Source organism: Amphiura filiformis, chromosome 4 (assembly GCF_039555335.1).
Source record: "Amphiura filiformis chromosome 4, Afil_fr2py, whole genome shotgun sequence".
Lineage (NCBI taxonomy): Eukaryota > Metazoa > Echinodermata > Ophiuroidea > Amphilepidida > Amphiuridae > Amphiura > Amphiura filiformis.
Genome location: NC_092631.1, coordinates 70,779,830 through 70,797,583, shown reverse-complemented (window position 1 = coordinate 70,797,583; position 17,754 = coordinate 70,779,830). Strand labels below are relative to the sequence as shown.

Below are 17,754 nucleotides of genomic sequence, written 5' to 3'. Positions count from 1 at the left end.
TGCCCAAAAGGGTCGAAGGTCAATTTTGAATTTGTACAGGGATCAAAAATTAAAGTTGCTTCGATTTTCATGAAAATTGTACCAAATTGTTTTTCTAGCTTCAGGCAGTGAGAAAAAGATAGGTTTCCACTATATGCGATGTATAGTTACTTGGGTAGAAATCATAAACCGATTTAGGGGTGTACCCCCGGGGTGGTAAATGCTCAAAATGGTCTGCCAAAAATCGCTTCCCTCCCTTTGGCCGTGCCAAAAATCTTTGCCCCCCCTTTTGACGTGCCAAAAAACCTTTTCCCCCCCTGTGCAAAAAAATCTTTGCCCCCCTTACACATGCAAGATTTTTGGAAACCTGAATTTAAAACCTTAAATTGTCTATATAATGCGAGCGCAGCGAGCAGGAAATTTTGCATATAACGTGTTCCTAATGTTTTCCTGCACCTTTTTAGGGCGTAATATAGAAACGGTGCCCAAAATATCTGTGCCAAAAATCGCTTGCCCCCCCTTCGACCTGCCAAAAAGTTGACCCCCATTTTGAACTGCCAAAAATGCTTACCCCCCCTTTTGGCCTGCCAAAAATATTTGCTCCTTATAATTCACCACCCCTGGGTACACATAATTGCACCAACCCTTAAGGGAAGAAGTGCACCAAAAATCATTTTTTTAAATTAAACATGCTAGGAACAAAGTACTAGGAACTTCGTACTTGGTGTAAATGACACTTGAGACCAAAAAATCAGAAAAATGCACACAAAAATTTCTTATTTGCATATTTAATTGGCGGCCATCTTGGATTTTAGGTGTTGGGTTTCAAAATAGGCCTAGTAACCAGTAACGGAACGCAACCGTAGAGCTAGAGATGTAATTTTTTTTAATGAAAGTTATAAAGCAGCTTGAAAGAACATGATAATCTTAAGTGTGCGTATTGAAAATCAAGCTTGCGTTTTGAAATAAAAAACTGACAAAAATTTGGATTTTATATGTGCAGAACAAAAAAACGAGTCCTTTAAGCAGATGAGTGGCTGCCGCGCATGCGTAGTGGGGAAGAACAATGAAGAAACGTACCAGGCTCACTGACCTCTACTGTACAGAGGTCAGTGTCAGTGACCAGTCTATTGTCAATAGCCTTAGCTGGAGGTCCCTCGGCCCAAGGAGTTTATATAGGAAGGAGAGGAAATAGATTATGTAACGCTTATTGTTCCTTTGTGCCAATTGGAGTTCCCGACACGCTATTCATCGAGAGGTACCTTTTGTTCGAGACAAAGGGCTTCCGACATTAAATCGGTAACTGACCTGACCAGCGTATTAACGCTATAATAGGCAGGCTACTGTCAATAAGTGATGGAACGAAAGTCACGTAAAAGCGCCTATACGAACGAGAGGTACCTTTTGTACTAGTCCGTCCAAGGGTGTGCGTGAGTTGTCGCATGCACCCAAACAGAGGTTCACCTACAATACAAACCTATTGCAGCGCCCAAATTGGTTTGGGCGCTCATTTGATTATACTCAGTGAACACGCTTTGCTCTACCATTTCGCTACGGACAGTTCAGCAGCATTGGCAAAGTGTGCGATCTGTGTGGCGGATATAAGAATATACACAAGTAAGTTGTCTACATTGTTTGCCAATAGGTCTACATATAAGGATTTGAAGTAATTATGATATCACTCATACTGCAGTATTTTTAAGGACATTAGCCGCGGTCCACGTCGTGTTTTATTATGTATAGGCCTACCATAGTATTTTACATGAGCATCGCGTAGGCCTATATAGGAGTCTACCCTGGACCTCAAATGTGATATATTTGCTGATAACTCGAGAAGCATATAGCCATACTATTTCTGAATCAATCAATAAAGCAAAGCAAATCATACTTGTAGGCCTATAATACTATATTAAATATAATTGCGGACCAACCGATACAGCTCGATACGCCCAATGTATGAATAAAAGCACCTAACAATAAAGTCGCCCAATTGAACAGTTGTAGATGTCGATCGCATGACTTCATTAATATTGATTGGCAACATTTTCCAATATGTCAGCGCTCAAATCGGACACAATAGAACAATAGACTCTTCAGTGCGTTGCCTCGGCCCATTCTCAAAACTATTAAACAGGTCGGAACAAACTGGTCATGCGTGGCTAATGAAGAACTAGTGTATTACTACCATTGTGGGGATTTCTGCCATGATGATATCGGGACGATGACACTTGTGTGATGAAAGATTGAAATGATTTCTTGTGCATGCTATTATACGCTGGCGAAGTTACGTAATAATCGGATTAACTACCATAGCAATAGGTACAAACAATTTTTGATTATATCGCGTTGCACTACTACGTTCATCCGGTACCGCTGCATTGAACCATAGATGTCAAAGAAATGCTAATCACTTGCACCTGTAAGATTAGATTCTTTGAAAAGAGCGGTATTGTATTCAATCTATTATATGATTGAAGACAGGTGATGAGTGCAACCTGCTTGTAGTGCAGCGCGGTATATTCAAAATTGTTTGTACCTATTGCTATGGTAGTTAATCCGATTAATTACGTAACTTCGCCAGCGTATACCACTTGACATGTGACGTCATTGCCCGGCAGTATGCGTGCGAGTTATGGCAATTTCCATTGTTCTCATTCCCCTGAACTGAAGTGTATGCACGCATTGTAGTTTGCTCAGGGCACGTGCATTTTAAATCGCCCACCACATTTCATACAGTACAAGAAGGTCATGGAACGGTGTGGTGGTTCGTTCAAGCATATCGATAGACCAGTTCCTCACCTTTTGTTGACAAACAATGATATCAAGTGGTCTATAGGAAAGGGGCCGGGGAAAAAAAGAACGAAGGAAGAAGAGAAAAAAAATCGGGCAACTGCAAAATTTGATCAAAGCCATCCCAGATAAAGGACATGATCCCAATTTAGATAAATTATTATTGCAATCACTGCAAAAAGTAGAAATTCGAGAAAATAAGCCAAATCGGCATTGAAAGTTTGCAATGCATTGTGGGACAGTTTTGCAGCTTTGCCCTCTGACCTATTGGGAAAATTCAGAAACATTATTGAATAAATAAAATATTTAAGTATTTTTAATAGACAGTAAAAAAGTAAAAAAGTAGAAAAAAAGTAAAAAAGTAGTGGCTGCGTAGGTATTTTTAAGTATTTTTAATGATATTCATTATGACAATAATAAATTAATCAATAATAATTACTGCAATATAGGTCAAAGTATCCCAAAACTGCTCTCAAAAACCGGAAGTTAGTTACAATGGCGATTGAAAGCTCCTTTTTAACAGGGTCTACTTTTTAAAGGAACCTTCTTGTTTATTACAGCATGATGACATCACCTCATTAATATTCAAATCCCCTTTACACGGGTGTGTAAAGTGCTACACTTCTGCTGCATGCTGTACGCATAGAAAAGAGTTTAAAATCGTTTTTTCTCAAATGTCATTATGTTTCCAAATGTGAACAGAGCACTTAATATCTGCTTACAAACATTCTATACAAAGGTAAGAATATTTTTACAATCAAGTTTACGCTATTGGTGAAATTGCGACGTTTAGTATGACGGAATTGGATGGTATGCAGCCAGTGTATGGTCAGATGGTTGCCGAATTCGGCAGTCTTACCATACAATAGTACATACATAACAACAAGTACAACGACAAACTTGGTTCATCTACAACTTCATCATGTTCATTGTACATGTACTCGACATAGTCCTTCTATCAGGATCAGTGCATGCATGCATGCATGGACGGTCTCAATTCCCTAATTTATTATGAGAGTCACTCATAAAATAAAATGTAGTAGTATCATAGACTATCATGACTATGGGGATGTAGGCAAGGTAAGGCTTACCCTGAGTTTAGTATGCCCACATTGCTTATTACAAAGGGCCTCATTCAACTCCTACTTGTGACCACAGAAATGGCTTAACTGTGTAATCCCCCATAGGAAAATACAACAATTTCAAATTTGAACACCAGAAACTTCACGTAGTCGTAGAAAGTCAAAAAGTGTCAATTGGTATACCTTGATTATTGATACAGAAGTTAGGGGCTGTGCAATAATTATCAGCCCTCGGGGCGGGGGTAAAATTTCGAACGGCTCGCCAAAAATCGCTTGCCCCCCTCTCGCCCGCCAAAAATTGCTTGCCCCCCTCTCGGCCCGCCAAAAATTCTTTGCCCCCCCTGAACATGCCAAATTTTTGGGATCCCAAATTCCAAACTTTAAATGGTCTAGATGTATGTTACGAGCGCAGCTTAGAGCAGGAAAATTTGCATATTTAAGCGTTTCCGTGCCGTTTTCCTAAACCTTTTTAAGCATTTTATTAAAAAGGTGCCCCGTGAATGTGTGGCAAAAATCGCTTGCCCCCCCCTCTCGGCTTGCCAAAAATTGCTTGCCCCCCCCTTGCCCGCCAAAAATTTCTTGCCCCCCCAATTTTACCCTCCCCCAGGGCTCATAATTATTGCACAGTCCCTTATCATACAGTGATAGTATTTTTTTTTCAAATAAAATCGCTTTTCTGTAAAATGGATCGCCGTGCTGAAAAATGTTGCATGTACTTGCTGTTTTGTACAGTAATTCATTGTAAAAGTACCGGTACAGTCAATAATGGTCACAGAATTTGGAAAAATACATTTGCCCATAACTTTGCTAATTTTGGTCCTACAGACATGGTTGACCCCTCATTTTTTAAGTTAAATAATCACCTTTCTAAACAAACCAATTTCAATTTGAAATATCATACTTGAAAATTTGATGATCATACCTACAGGCTGAGTAAAGATAGTCACTTGTGCTGAGCATCAAATTGGTCACTTATCGCTCACTGTTCAAAATGTGACATCTACACCAATTACAGTCCCCGAAACTGTCTACTTTTTAGCCGACCTCAATTCCGAAACATTTAGTGATAGTTAAAAATGCGATCCCCAACCCTTTGGTTACCTTTGGACGAATTTGTCAAAATCTCCGCGGAGTCTCCGTGTCTGAAATTCCCCGGTACAAACATCGAAAATGTTGCAATTCTCAGTTCCGGTGATGATACTATATCCGCAACCGCTGTTTTCATACATGAATATGCATATCTCTGACCCCTGTAAGGTCAAAAATGTGGCGTTGATTTCAACCAATCCGATCCACCGTTTAATAAGCAGCTTGATACTGACGTCATATCTGAGGTGACCAGGAAGCAGGAGCTACCATTTTGGTAAACTGAACTCGACTCGTGCGTTCTTTTGGTTCACATAAATCGAACAAAATTTTCAATAACGGGTAATAGTATGATTTCAATTTTTATTAATGAAGTTACTTGTAGTTTTGAGGAATGACAAAGTTGTTTTTGGAAACTTAGATGTTTGTTTCAACTGATGATGTAGGATCGCAAGGTGAGTGAATTCGTGAAGAGATTTGCTTGTTTGAGTGATAGTAGGATACGGGATGTTTGACCGGCTCCGACGTCTCAATTCACGACGTCTCAATTCGTACCTGCTAACCAGAGACAGCAATACTGCGTATTGCTGTATGGAACCAGATATAGGCAAGGCTCCCGCTGGACGCGAATTCTTGCGTCCAGACGCATTTTTGTATTGCTGGACGCAATATTCAACAAATTTCATCAACCCCTTGCGTCCAGTCGGATGCAAGTTGATTCAGCCCAAAAATTAGTGATTATAAGCTTACCAACTTCATCATCATAAAAATTGTGAAAATCACGTTGACTGATCACTCCTAATTCTCCTAATAAAGCTTAATTAATATTCATAACCAATGGACCAATCAGTAAACGAGGTATTGAACTTTCACATTTAACCACTCCCATTTTGCAACACTTCCGGGTCACCAGTCAATGAATGAAAATTCTTATTTCTTACGGCAGCGAGACGTGATAAGCTTTCAAACACGAGAGCAAAAATGCAACTTTCTAAACTACCGGTATCGTACATTATCAGTAAGTTTGCATTCACGTAATTTGTTATTGACAATAATATTTACATAAATCTTTAAAATCTCATCAGGAATCTGAAAGGAAATTGTCAAATATTTGTATCAAACTGCGATGCAATACCGCAATCGGGCTTTGTAAAATTGTATTCCCTGTTGCCCAACACATTAACATACATGTACGGACGCACACAAATTTTGTGGGATGCACATTTCCCGACCAGGTTTTACAGTTGTGCGTCCGATCGGATGCAGAGTTTTTGAAGGCTAGCGGGAGCCTTGTATGTAGGTATATGCCAGGCAAACCTTTTAGTCAACACATTTGCTAGTCAGCGAAATTCGCCTAGACCGGGGACCAAACACAGTACATATTTACATCGAAATTTCAATTTTTTTCAAGAACAGGTCGGTCAAGGAAACCTACATAAATATGTTTTCTATACTTCACTTGACCCAAATATATGATTTTTTATGGTGATGAGACACTCACACATGGAATTTTAGAGGGATTTTGATAGCAGTTCCATTAAAAAAAAGCTGCTATCATCATGAGACTAAGATCTAGAAACACCCCCGTAATGCTGTTTTGGGGAATTTTGCTAGCAGAATCTTGTTGATGAAAGTCGATCTTTGAAAAGATGTAACTTTGCCACGGAAAGTGCTATGAAAAAAAGGTTTTCAGTTTTGGCTTTCTTTACTCAGGGCTTTAATTTGATATATAAGGCCCTTCGCACTTGGTTATTAGTTTCTTGTTTACCGCCCGCGTCCAAAATTGTAAATCTCAAAATAATTAATTATTTTATTTTTATTTCTAATTTTCTCCTTTTAATAACTTTCGACTACTTCTACTTGCCATTTTCTGACTTTAATAATATCAACAATAATGATGAATGAACAAAGAGTACAACTCCACCTTCACTTATTTATAAAATCAAATATTGTTGTGAAATAATTAAATCAGGGACTGTCTTTTGGAATTTGCAGGAGAGCATTATTTAGCTCTTCTGGAGCCTTCAAGGAGAGCTATTTAGAGCATTTACCATAGAATGTATGGGGAGAATGGTCAACTAAGGAGAGCTATAAATCACTCTCCTATATCAGATTTAAGGAGAGCAGTAGAGAGCGATTGCTCTCGCTCTCCTCAAAAGGCAGGCCCTGATTAAATGCCCGCTCTAGTCAAAAGAGTCAATAGTTGCTTGTAATAGTTCAAACTAAATAAAGAAAATAAAAGATAATTAATAATTAAAAGTCACCTCGTCCCTCTTTCAAAATCTTCAACAGGAAACTAATAATCAAGTGCGAAGGGTCTAAAATGATGCAGTTTGATAGCAAATTTAAATTCACCTGGCATACCTATTAGTATGTAGGTATGCCAGGTGAATTCAAATTTGTGGGGTGGCACGATCTCAAATTTTAAAAAACCCATAGGAAAATGACCGAAAAATGGCTTGTGCCCCCCCCCCCATCAGACCCGGTGCCCCCCAATCAGACCTGGTGCCCCCGCAATATGATGACCCACACTACGCCACTGTTGACAAGTCACGTGAAAAGTCTTGCCTGATTTCTAAAATGAAATATTGGTCATAAATTTTATTAAAAAGAAGCTCCAAAGAAGGCTCAGATTGCACCAGAGAGCATCTAGAAACAGAGTAGGGGTAGCGCTAGGCTGCCTTTTTCTGACTCGCCAAAATACAGTTCGGACCCCCTCTTTTTAAATTTTCTGCAAGTTCAGGGGGTTCGTGCAAACCCCAGTTTTTCAATCTAGGGATACCGGCACCGCAGATAATACTATTAATAATTTCCCGGGTGGGGGGGGGGGGGCACATAAGACAAATGACCATACGGGTATGTTCCCCCGGAAAGACCCCCCTTTTTGGATTTTGAAGCTCCGAAAATACCTTCTATGTTTGACCAAAATAGAGCTCCGAAAGACCCTTGATTTTGATAATTTCAGCTCTAAAAGACCCCAAAATTGCTCATTCGTCATATTTCTGTGGTTTTTTCAGGCGATTTTCAACCTAAAGTCAATCAAGACCCTTGATTTTGACTGTTCGCAGCTCCAAAAGTCGCCATTTTACTTGTTCGCAGCTCCAAAAGACCCATTTTTACCGGTACGCCGTCAGCTCCCAAAGACCCACCATGTCAAAATTCCGGGGGAACATACCCACCAAAAATTTTTGATGTGCGCAAATTGCGCAAAATTGCCGCAAAAAGTGGAAATTTTCTTAATTTTGGGTTTTCACTTGGGGGGCAACAGGGGAACAAGTTCTGACTGGGGAATTTGCCCATTCCCACAGTACTGCCCTCACCGATTTTTGGAGATTTTCAAATATTTTTGTTATTTTTCTTCTTTGCTCCTTTACTTTGTTTCTAAATCTGTTGTAATGAAAAAACATGTTAGGAAGTTATTGGTTATCATTAATAAACACATTGCAAACACTCTTCAAGCTAGGAGAAATAACAAAAATATTAGTAAATTGTAAGTTTGTATTAGGGGCCTCCCAAGGCATTAGCCAGAGGGGTATCTTTAGGGTGTCCAAAATGGTCAAAAATACCTTATTCTTCAAAATCAGGGTGTCCAATTCCTATACACTCCATTATAAAAATCAGAATATTAGAGTGTCCAAATTGAAAACAGGGTGTCCAAATGACAATTTTATACAGAAATGAATGGTAAAAATAAAAATAATAACATAATACCTTAACAAATAATAAAGGCCTCCCTCACCGATTTTTGAAAAAGTCTGGACGATACACCTCATTTTTATGATGTGTTAACAAAGCCTTTACACAGAAATGAATGGTCAATTTGTAACACATAATTTAAGATGTAAACAAAGCCCTTGTAAGTCTCAGTTTAATCCTGCACTGCCAATAACCTTGCTATAAAGCCCTTGGTATCAAAACATCTATCAACATGATTTCTGCATTGCAATTGTTCTAATCAGTTGCTTTTGTGTGTTGTATTTTGCAGAATGTTACAGTTGTAAGACTTCAGAGGTTAAGATGCCTGCATAAGTTATTATGTACTCAAAGTACACACCATGCTGCCAAACTAAAGAATCCTGGTCTTCCAGAACAAACATCAACAACACTTGAGATGCCATTTTCATCGGAAGAAACTGAAACTATCCTTGAGAAATTCAATAGGAGTTCACGCTTAGAGCTGATGAGAATTCAAAATATTTCTAAAAAGGGTGCTAATACAATTGTAGAACATAGACATGAACATGGTGAGTTCAGCAATGTCAGTGATCTACTCAAGCTTGCCTGCTTCAAATTTCTATCCCACAAAAGATTGAAATATATGTTTCACAGCATCCTTTCACCACCTGATGATAACGAAAGCCAACAAAATACTGCAAAGAACTTAACCCTACAGTTTTCTCCAGAAGAAACGGAAATCATTCTGACTAAATTCAATACCAGTTCAGAGTTTGAGTTTGTTAAAATTAAGTCTATATCCGCTGAAGGAGCAAACACAATTGTGAAACATAGAAGTGTACATGGGCAATTCAAGAGTTTCGGTGATCTCCTTGACATTCCTTTGCAACACATAGTCTACAAGATCCCAAAGATATGCCAGAGTATTCTGTCCTTGTCAGAAGATAAACTGGCTGGGATAAGTCAAACAAAGTTATCCATTTCACCCACTGATATAGAAACAATCCTCCACCAACTGAACACATTATCAAGTGAAGAGTTAGCTAAGAAAAACCTGGGTGGACATCTTCATGAGAATATCGTGGAATACAGAGAGGAGAATGGCTTGCTTGAAAGCATTGAAGACTTGAGAAACATCCCTGGAATTGGTCCTAAGAAGGCCAAGTGGATCTGTCATGCTTTTGGTGCTAAGGAAGTTGCGGATGATGAGTACACATTGTCCCCAGAAGTAACTGAAACTGCCCTCGACAAATTCAACAACAGTTCAGATCTGGAGCTATTGAAAGTTAAATATCTATCTAAAGACAGGGCACATGGTATTGTAAAATATAGGTGTGAACATGGTCAATTCAAAAATGTTGATGATCTTTTAAAGATGCCATTTGTAAGAAATTTAGGTCCCAAACGGTTACAAGAGATGCTGGCTAGTGCTCTGTCCATACTGACTGATTCCAAAAGCAAGGATACTACAAGTACATCAGATACGTTACAGATAGATCTGGCTGATACCAGAAGCAAAGATTCTCCTGGAAAACCAGATGAGGTACATGTACTAACTAAAAGCAATTTGAAATTGTCATCAGAGGAAAGTGAAAAAATCCTTTACAAATTGAACAATTGTCCTGCCTTTGAGCTGATGCAATTCAAATCAATATCCAGAGACATTGCTAATGCAATTGTGACCCAAAGACGTGAACTTGGCTTATTCACCAGTGTTGACGATATTCTCAACATTCTAAATTCAGATTGTAAGAAAGCAGCAAAGAAGCTGGCAACTATTTGTCGCAATATTCTATCAGCACCAACTATTATCACATCATCAGTAGACTTTTCACCTACAGACACACAAAGCATTCTTCATACACTAAACACTTCATCGCAGCAAGAATTGGCTAATAACAAGAAGATAGGTAAACAATTGTCTGAGCTGATTGTGAAATACAGAGAGAAAAATGGCTGGTTTCAGAGAGTGGAAGATTTACTGGGAGTTCAGAAAATTGGTCTCAAGAAGATGAAGCAGGTATGCCAGGGACTCCTGTCACCTAACCTGAAACCAGTTGCAGAGTATGTTTACAACATGGAAAGATTGCAGGTACATAGTATAATAAAAGTGTGATAGGATAATGTCCTCACCACTATTCAAGGAAAATTGTTGAAAATACCATACATGGAACCCCAGTTTCTCTATTGGAAATAAGTTGGACTTGAATTCCTTCCCACCAAACAATAAGTGTATTGCATAACGAAGGAGATGGATTAACCTCTGAGCTGTATCTATTGTTATGCAATACGCCTAGATATTACCTTGTGGGAAGGAATTTCGGTACAACTGACTTCGGGTATATAGAAACCCAGGATCCACATATTAATAAAGATTAGGATGTAATGTTAATTCTTATCAAAGCAGAGTAAATTATGTGATGATCAGTAAACAAAAGTCAATATGATTATGACTACATGTTTTCCCATAGACTTGTATTCTGTGTCCAAAAATTCAACTTTAATTTCACAGGATGGATGCTTAAATTACACATCTGCTAATACACATTTTAATGTCTTTATATTTTGCAGTCCGTTCAAGACTTGGTAACTATTGATGTAGGTCTGAAGCACATAGCCTGGCTACATATGACTAAAGATCGGGAAGTTTTACAATGGACAGTACACAACATTGATAATATCACACCAGCAAAGTGGGTACCGCAAGAATACTTCAGTGTGGTAAGGAATACTCTCTATACCATTTTTATGCCTTCACCGGAGGTATTATGTTTCCTGGTTGTCCGTCCATCTGTCCGTCCATCCGTCCGTCCATCCGTCCGTCCGAGCTTGCTACATACCTGCCAACATTGAAAACCTAGAAAACAGAGTCCATGGCGAACGGAGGGCGCTAAGCGCCCGTAGTATCGCCCCTGACGGCGGGGGGTACAGGGGCCCTGTGGTGTCCAGGGGCAAAGCCCCGGTGGGGGTCGAGGCTAGAGGGTTTCTACACTGTAAAAACCCTTATAAGCCCCTTCAAAGAAGACACATTTTATAGAAAAACAACAATAAAGAACAAGGTGAAAATGAAGCCCTAGGCTTTTATACACTTCAGCTTGCATTTGAGGAGGGATTTAGACTCAATATCTAGCAACAATTTCAACACATATTTGATGACTACAACCTGTTTTTATAAGTTTAAGAAATATGCTTCCTTCACACAGAAAATGTGCTTTTAAAAATGCAGTTTCCTATACTTTTGTACATAACGATCATTTGTTGAAGCGATTTTTTTTGGCTTTATAACAAGGACTACATGACTGATAGGACATTTATATGATGCACAATGCAAAGGTGAAAATTTAAAAAATAATCCATTTTTTCTTAATTTTGAAAGTTTTTGGGCGACTTTGGAGAACCTCTAGACCTATCCTTAAGGTTTGCATTTGAGGAGGGATTTATACTCCGTATTTAGCAATAATTTCAACACATTATTTGATTACTACAACCTTTGAAAAAATGTGAAAAAACATTCTGGGACCTGTTTTTATAAGTTTGAAAAATATGCTTCCTTCACACAGAAAATAGTGCTTTTAAAAATGCAGTTATACTTTTGTACATAACGATCATTCGTTGAAGCGATTTTTGGCATTCAACAAGGCCTACGTGACTGATAGGACACTGATATGATGCACAATACAAAATTGAAATTTCAGGAAAAAAATCATTTAAAAAAAAAGTTTTTGGTGACTTTGGAGAACCACTAGACGTATTCTGAAGTGCTAGGATCATTCACAGTTAATTTGAAAAAGATTACAGTTTGTTATCCTTAATATGCAAACCAGTAACTAATGTTTACCTCTTCATCTATCACATATTATAAATGCATTGGTTTATTTACTTTATTAATATTAATAATACTTTGTGTGTTGACCGGATTTCACTAGATCTCAAGTTCATGGGCTTAAAGTGATATATCAATTTGTTTTTGATATGTCATCATGGTCAGGGGTTTTCATAAGTTGAAAAGAAAACTGTTTGGTTTGTGAAAGTTGTACAAGCCTTCCGGGTCATATTGCCTAAATGGTCAATCTAAATGATCAATGCAAAATATTCTTCTGCATACATTTTGTGAATGTTTTGGTTAATTTCTACAACTTGATTGCTTTGCAGGTCAAAGACATTGTATCACAGCTGCCTACAATTGACTTCTACATAATTGAACACCAGCCTAGCATTGGCCAAATATCCAACAAGAATATGTTCAGTTCATTCGTCTTTGTACGCGCTTTAGAAGCCCTATTCCTTGGACTCCTCAATGCTGACATAGGTCACTACGGCAATCTTGGAGCTGTCTCGGTGTCACGGAATATCGCAGCACGCCATTTTGACCTCATGGTTGGTGGAAACCGCGTCACTGCCCAGCCACTTGTAACGACAATGTTGAAGGACCAGAGAATTCAAAGGAATCTAACATATGCTAGTTCGTTTGTTGGATTACCCAATGACAGTGCCAATTCTTCAAATGTAGAGGGCGCTTCAAAGTTCACAATAGATGACCACGTAGCTCGGGTATTTCAGTCTTCCAGCAGTTACCAAAAAGAACACCTTGCAAACTGTTTGCTACAAGCCACTTTGTTCTTTGAAACCGTCAAATGAATGTTTAAAATATTGTCTGATAGTTTCAGATCGGAATATAACTGGCATTTTGTATTTTTTGAGACATTTTTCAAGGTAATTCCTACTCTCAACATTGTCAATAATATTTTTAAAGGCCGATATCTCAATTTCCAATTTTATAATACCATAACTTACAAACTCAATATCTTTGCTTAGGAATCCGAATGTCCGATTTCATTGGGGGGAAACGGCGTTGTGGAGCAAAATATCTCTATGTAAAAACCTCAAAATTGATAACCTGCCCAAAAGTGTCTGGTTTTGACATGGGACGTCACATATTATTTATTCGCTCCTTGCATGGTCACGAAGATTGATGGTTGAACCTCGAGCTGGCAGCATACATGAATTGAACCAGTCATTTAACATTTTATAAGCTTACGTCATTCTTTTATATCTGTTGCCAGTTTGAGGCTCGACCAATTTGATGGAACTGTGCAAGCGGTGAATAGCATTTTCAAAAGCAGCATTAAGTTTGTAAATCTGATGAATGTCATTTTATTTAGTAATGTTAAGGGCTGGGGTATGAACGTTTGGACAGTATTTATTTTGGGACATCAGAGCACATCAGACATATCGAATTGCATTCTGAATACGAAGAATGTCATTCTGATATCAAATAATTTTGATTTTTTGAAATTAGCAATTTAATACACATTTTATGGCAAATCATTAAAATTGATATTTTTGATATTTAACAGTACTTGAAGTAAACTTTATAAATCTGATGATTTATACTTAAAGTGTATGTAGGTGGGATGAAAAGCCGACGATCAATTGAAAATTTTGACCTTTTCAGATTGAAGATATGGATTTTTTCCCCAAAACACCAAAAAAAATTAGGTCTTTTTGGGAAAAAATCCATATCTTCAATATGAAAAGTCAAAATTTTCAATTGACCGTCGGCTTTTCCTCCCTGCTACATACACTTTAAGAATATATCATTAGATTTATATAATTTACTTTCGAGGACTGTTCTATATCAAAATTTGAAAAATATCAAATTTTTATAATTTGTCATAAAATTTGTATTATATTGTGATTTTCAAAAATTAAAATTATTTGATATCAGAAAGACATGCTTCTTATTCAGAATGCAATTCGATAGGTCGGAGGTGCTCTCATGTCCCACAAAAAATACTGTCGAAACGCAATATACGCTCATTTTAGATCCCTTAAGGCAACATACCACTTTCACTACTTAGCACTGAATGAAGTAACATGATACTGAAAAACATGTTTGTTAGCTCCACAAGAACAGGCAAAGAAAGAATGTAAATCTGAATAGTGAGTGTCTGATTTATTCTTTCTTTATTGAGGGTTATACTGCTTCAGTGACAAGCACTGCTTTTCAAGCAGGCCCTCATTGTATACATGTTATAGCATCATGTTTTGAGCAGTGTACTTGTTGAAACATTGAAACTGACACATCAGAATTAAGCAAGTATCATTTTAAACTTGATTAAATTTTATGATTGCCAAATCCATAAAATACTCACTAGTTTTAGACTTTCGCCATCTCGGCTGATGGCTTCTTCAGAAATGACCATTGGGATCCACTTTTCCCGCGGTTTTGGCCGCTGCTTCCGGTAATTTTCTCATCTCTCGGAGGCTTGGTTCTTATAAGTGGATTGTATACATGGTCTCGAGAGTAGCTGCCTGCCGATGTCCCTGTTGACTGTTTTGTTCCCCCGCCTTCTAATCCAAATCGCTTCTCTGATAAGTATCATTTTGCTTTTATCTGGCAGGTGTCCAGGTGGTATATATGGAGCCTTTTTCTTTTTAAAACTTCATCAATTCATCTGATAATAGTGATGAACCTCCAGAGGGATGTTCAGATATCAGCTCAAAGACAACTCGTACTCAAAATTTGTATATACTCAAAATTTAGCTTCAGTTAGCTCAGTCCTTCCCTGTTACTGATGGTTTGAGGAATCCATAATGATTTGGCATACAATGATGACACTTGAAAACTGTATAATAGTACATGTACCCTCCTATGGATAGGTATGATGCTATACATTTGTATGAAGCCAAAAAATTCAATCTGTATGGCTTTTATTGATAGAGAGTTTTGGCCAAATAATACTTTATAGATAATAAGATATCCACAGGAGAGTAGCAATATGTGTACTGGCGTTTTTAAGTGACACATAACTGCCAAATCATATCGGACCATCAGAGAAGAAATGGGACTCGGGGAAAATAATCAGTACTACCTTTTGATAATTCTCAGCATACTGTTACATTTTGTACGATAAAATTGTTTACACTTTGCCTATTTTTAACGGTTTCAGTTTTTGATAAAAATTCTAATTTAAGGAATGCAAAATATTCACTAATAAAAAGTACAATATAATGTTTGAAATTTTGTAAAAAACAGTACTGTTCAAGACATTTTGTCACAAGTGGCTGATGTTTTGATGAGTACAATTGCACACTTCCTTGTCTGATCATATGCTTGCAACTCAAGTTAATATAGTATTATTCTCAGAATTGTATCTCCTGCCACAAAAGTAACCATCAGCTGAACAGTAATTTTGAATATTTTCCCAGACATCATTAAGTGGTAGGAAGACAAATGTGGACAGAGTGTCTTGGCTACACACCCGTCTGCTTGTCATTCTATTTACGATCGACAGGCAAGATCTATGCCTTTGACAGATGTCAAATTAAAATCAAAAGCTGTTGAGAAATCTGCTGAACTTATAATTAAGCACATCAAATTTTACAACACAATACATATATATCTGATCACCCTAAACCCCAATTCGCCGTAGAAGTAGTGATGTACAATGTAACAGGATCATATTAATAGGTGAAAACAATTTTTGAATGTATTGCCCAGCACTGTCAGTAGGCTGCACTAATCACCTGTCATGCCTGCGTTATGTGCCGTCATGGATGTTGAATAAGACACTGATCATACAGGTGCGACATGGACGCTGCATAATGTGAAATTTCCTTAGAATTACGATCCAAGTCTTTATGCCTATTCTTTGATAATCAGTGGTGCGATACAGATTTACAGCGTACATCTAGTGCAGGGCAAAACATTCAAAAATTGTTTTCACCTATCGCTATGGTAATAAATCCTGTTACATCACTACTTCTACAGTGAATAGGTTGTACAGTTTTGGTCAACTAGTGTTTCCAAGGGTAAATTAGGATGGGCAATTTATTCCTGTGACAGGCAAACCTGCCTTTAAGGCACTGGTGAACAAGGAAATGAATTGTAGGACGTACAACTTAACAGGTGGGTGGGTTAATTGTAACACTTGTTTTCTACCTAACATTGTGGCCCATCACCCAAACATTCTTATTCAAAGTTTTGAGTTTGGATTATAGAAGCAAAAATGTGTATCACAGTTTCCTGTAGAACAGTACATGACTTCCAGGGTGGTGTCCATTTCTCTTTGTATTTCTGATATGAGCTTTCACCCAATACTAATATCTGCATCTTGTTGATAGGGTGAAGTGGGGATGAGGCTTGTAAGGCAAAAAAAAAAAGTTGGTCTCAAAGCTCAAAGTTGTTTGATAAGAAATGCAAAATGCAATTTTTTTTTATTCCCGACTTGGTATTTTTATGATATTTTGCCCAAATTTTTTCAGAAAAAACTATAATTTTTTTTTTTAAGAAAGAAAATTTCTGCATTTCTTTTTTTTTTCAAATCTTGCGATTTTACAAATGTACGCACAAGCTTTGAGACAAACAGGTTTTTTTGACCTAATCGGGTTGCACAGCTCTAAGGTGGTACTACACCCCTTGATAAATTTGTGACTATTTTTGCATTTTTCTTAAAAAATAATAACACACTGGTAACAAAAGTTATGTATATTATAGAGGCAAGGAATCCAGTTACTACACTGGAATTTCAGTGACTCAAGATAAGCGGTACGTTATTTATGGTAAGAAAAGAGGTACCACTAGAATGTACCTAATTTCTTAACATATATAATGAACCACTTGTCTTGAATCACTGAAATTTCAAAGAAAAGAGGTACCGCTAGAATGTACCTCATTTCTTAACATATAATTATAATGAACCACTTGTCTTGAATCACTGAAATTTCAGTGAAATAATTGAATTCCTTGCCCCTATAATATACATAATTTTTGTTATCAGTGTGTAGTTCTTTTTTGAGAAAAATGCAAAATTACTCACAAAATTTATCACCTTAAGCCATATCAATTATAATCAGTGTTAACAGAAATAATTGCCAACATTGCTTGGAAGCTCCAGACAAGCCTAAAATTCAATATTTATGGTGATTTTGTCAATTTCTTCACCCAATGTTGGTGTGCACATTTTAATTGCTTAAACAAGACCTTTGTCATTTTATATTTTGAGTTGCAGTTGTGAGCTATCCAGCAAACAGCAATTCTGTTAAATTGGCAAGATAATGTTAGATATCAGGTTATATAAAGCTTTTTTTGCTGCAAAACATTGTAGCATACAGCTTAAAAGTTAAACAGTCATTCAGC

The 17,754-nt window shown here is 37.5% G+C and overlaps 1 protein-coding gene across 1 annotated transcript; it reads left to right on the top strand.

Moving 5' to 3' along the window:
- Nucleotides 1-3,351: 3,351 nt before the first annotated feature.
- On the top strand, nucleotides 3,352-13,926 carry LOC140151340 (uncharacterized). Its single transcript, XM_072173649.1, has 4 exons — nucleotides 3,352-3,508; nucleotides 8,923-10,704; nucleotides 11,184-11,333; nucleotides 12,765-13,926. Exons 1-4 carry the CDS (start codon nucleotides 3,452-3,454, stop codon nucleotides 13,248-13,250), a joined length of 2,475 nt encoding a protein of 824 aa, XP_072029750.1. The 5' UTR covers nucleotides 3,352-3,451; the 3' UTR covers nucleotides 13,251-13,926.
- The last annotated feature ends 3,828 nt before the right edge of the window (nucleotides 13,927-17,754 follow it).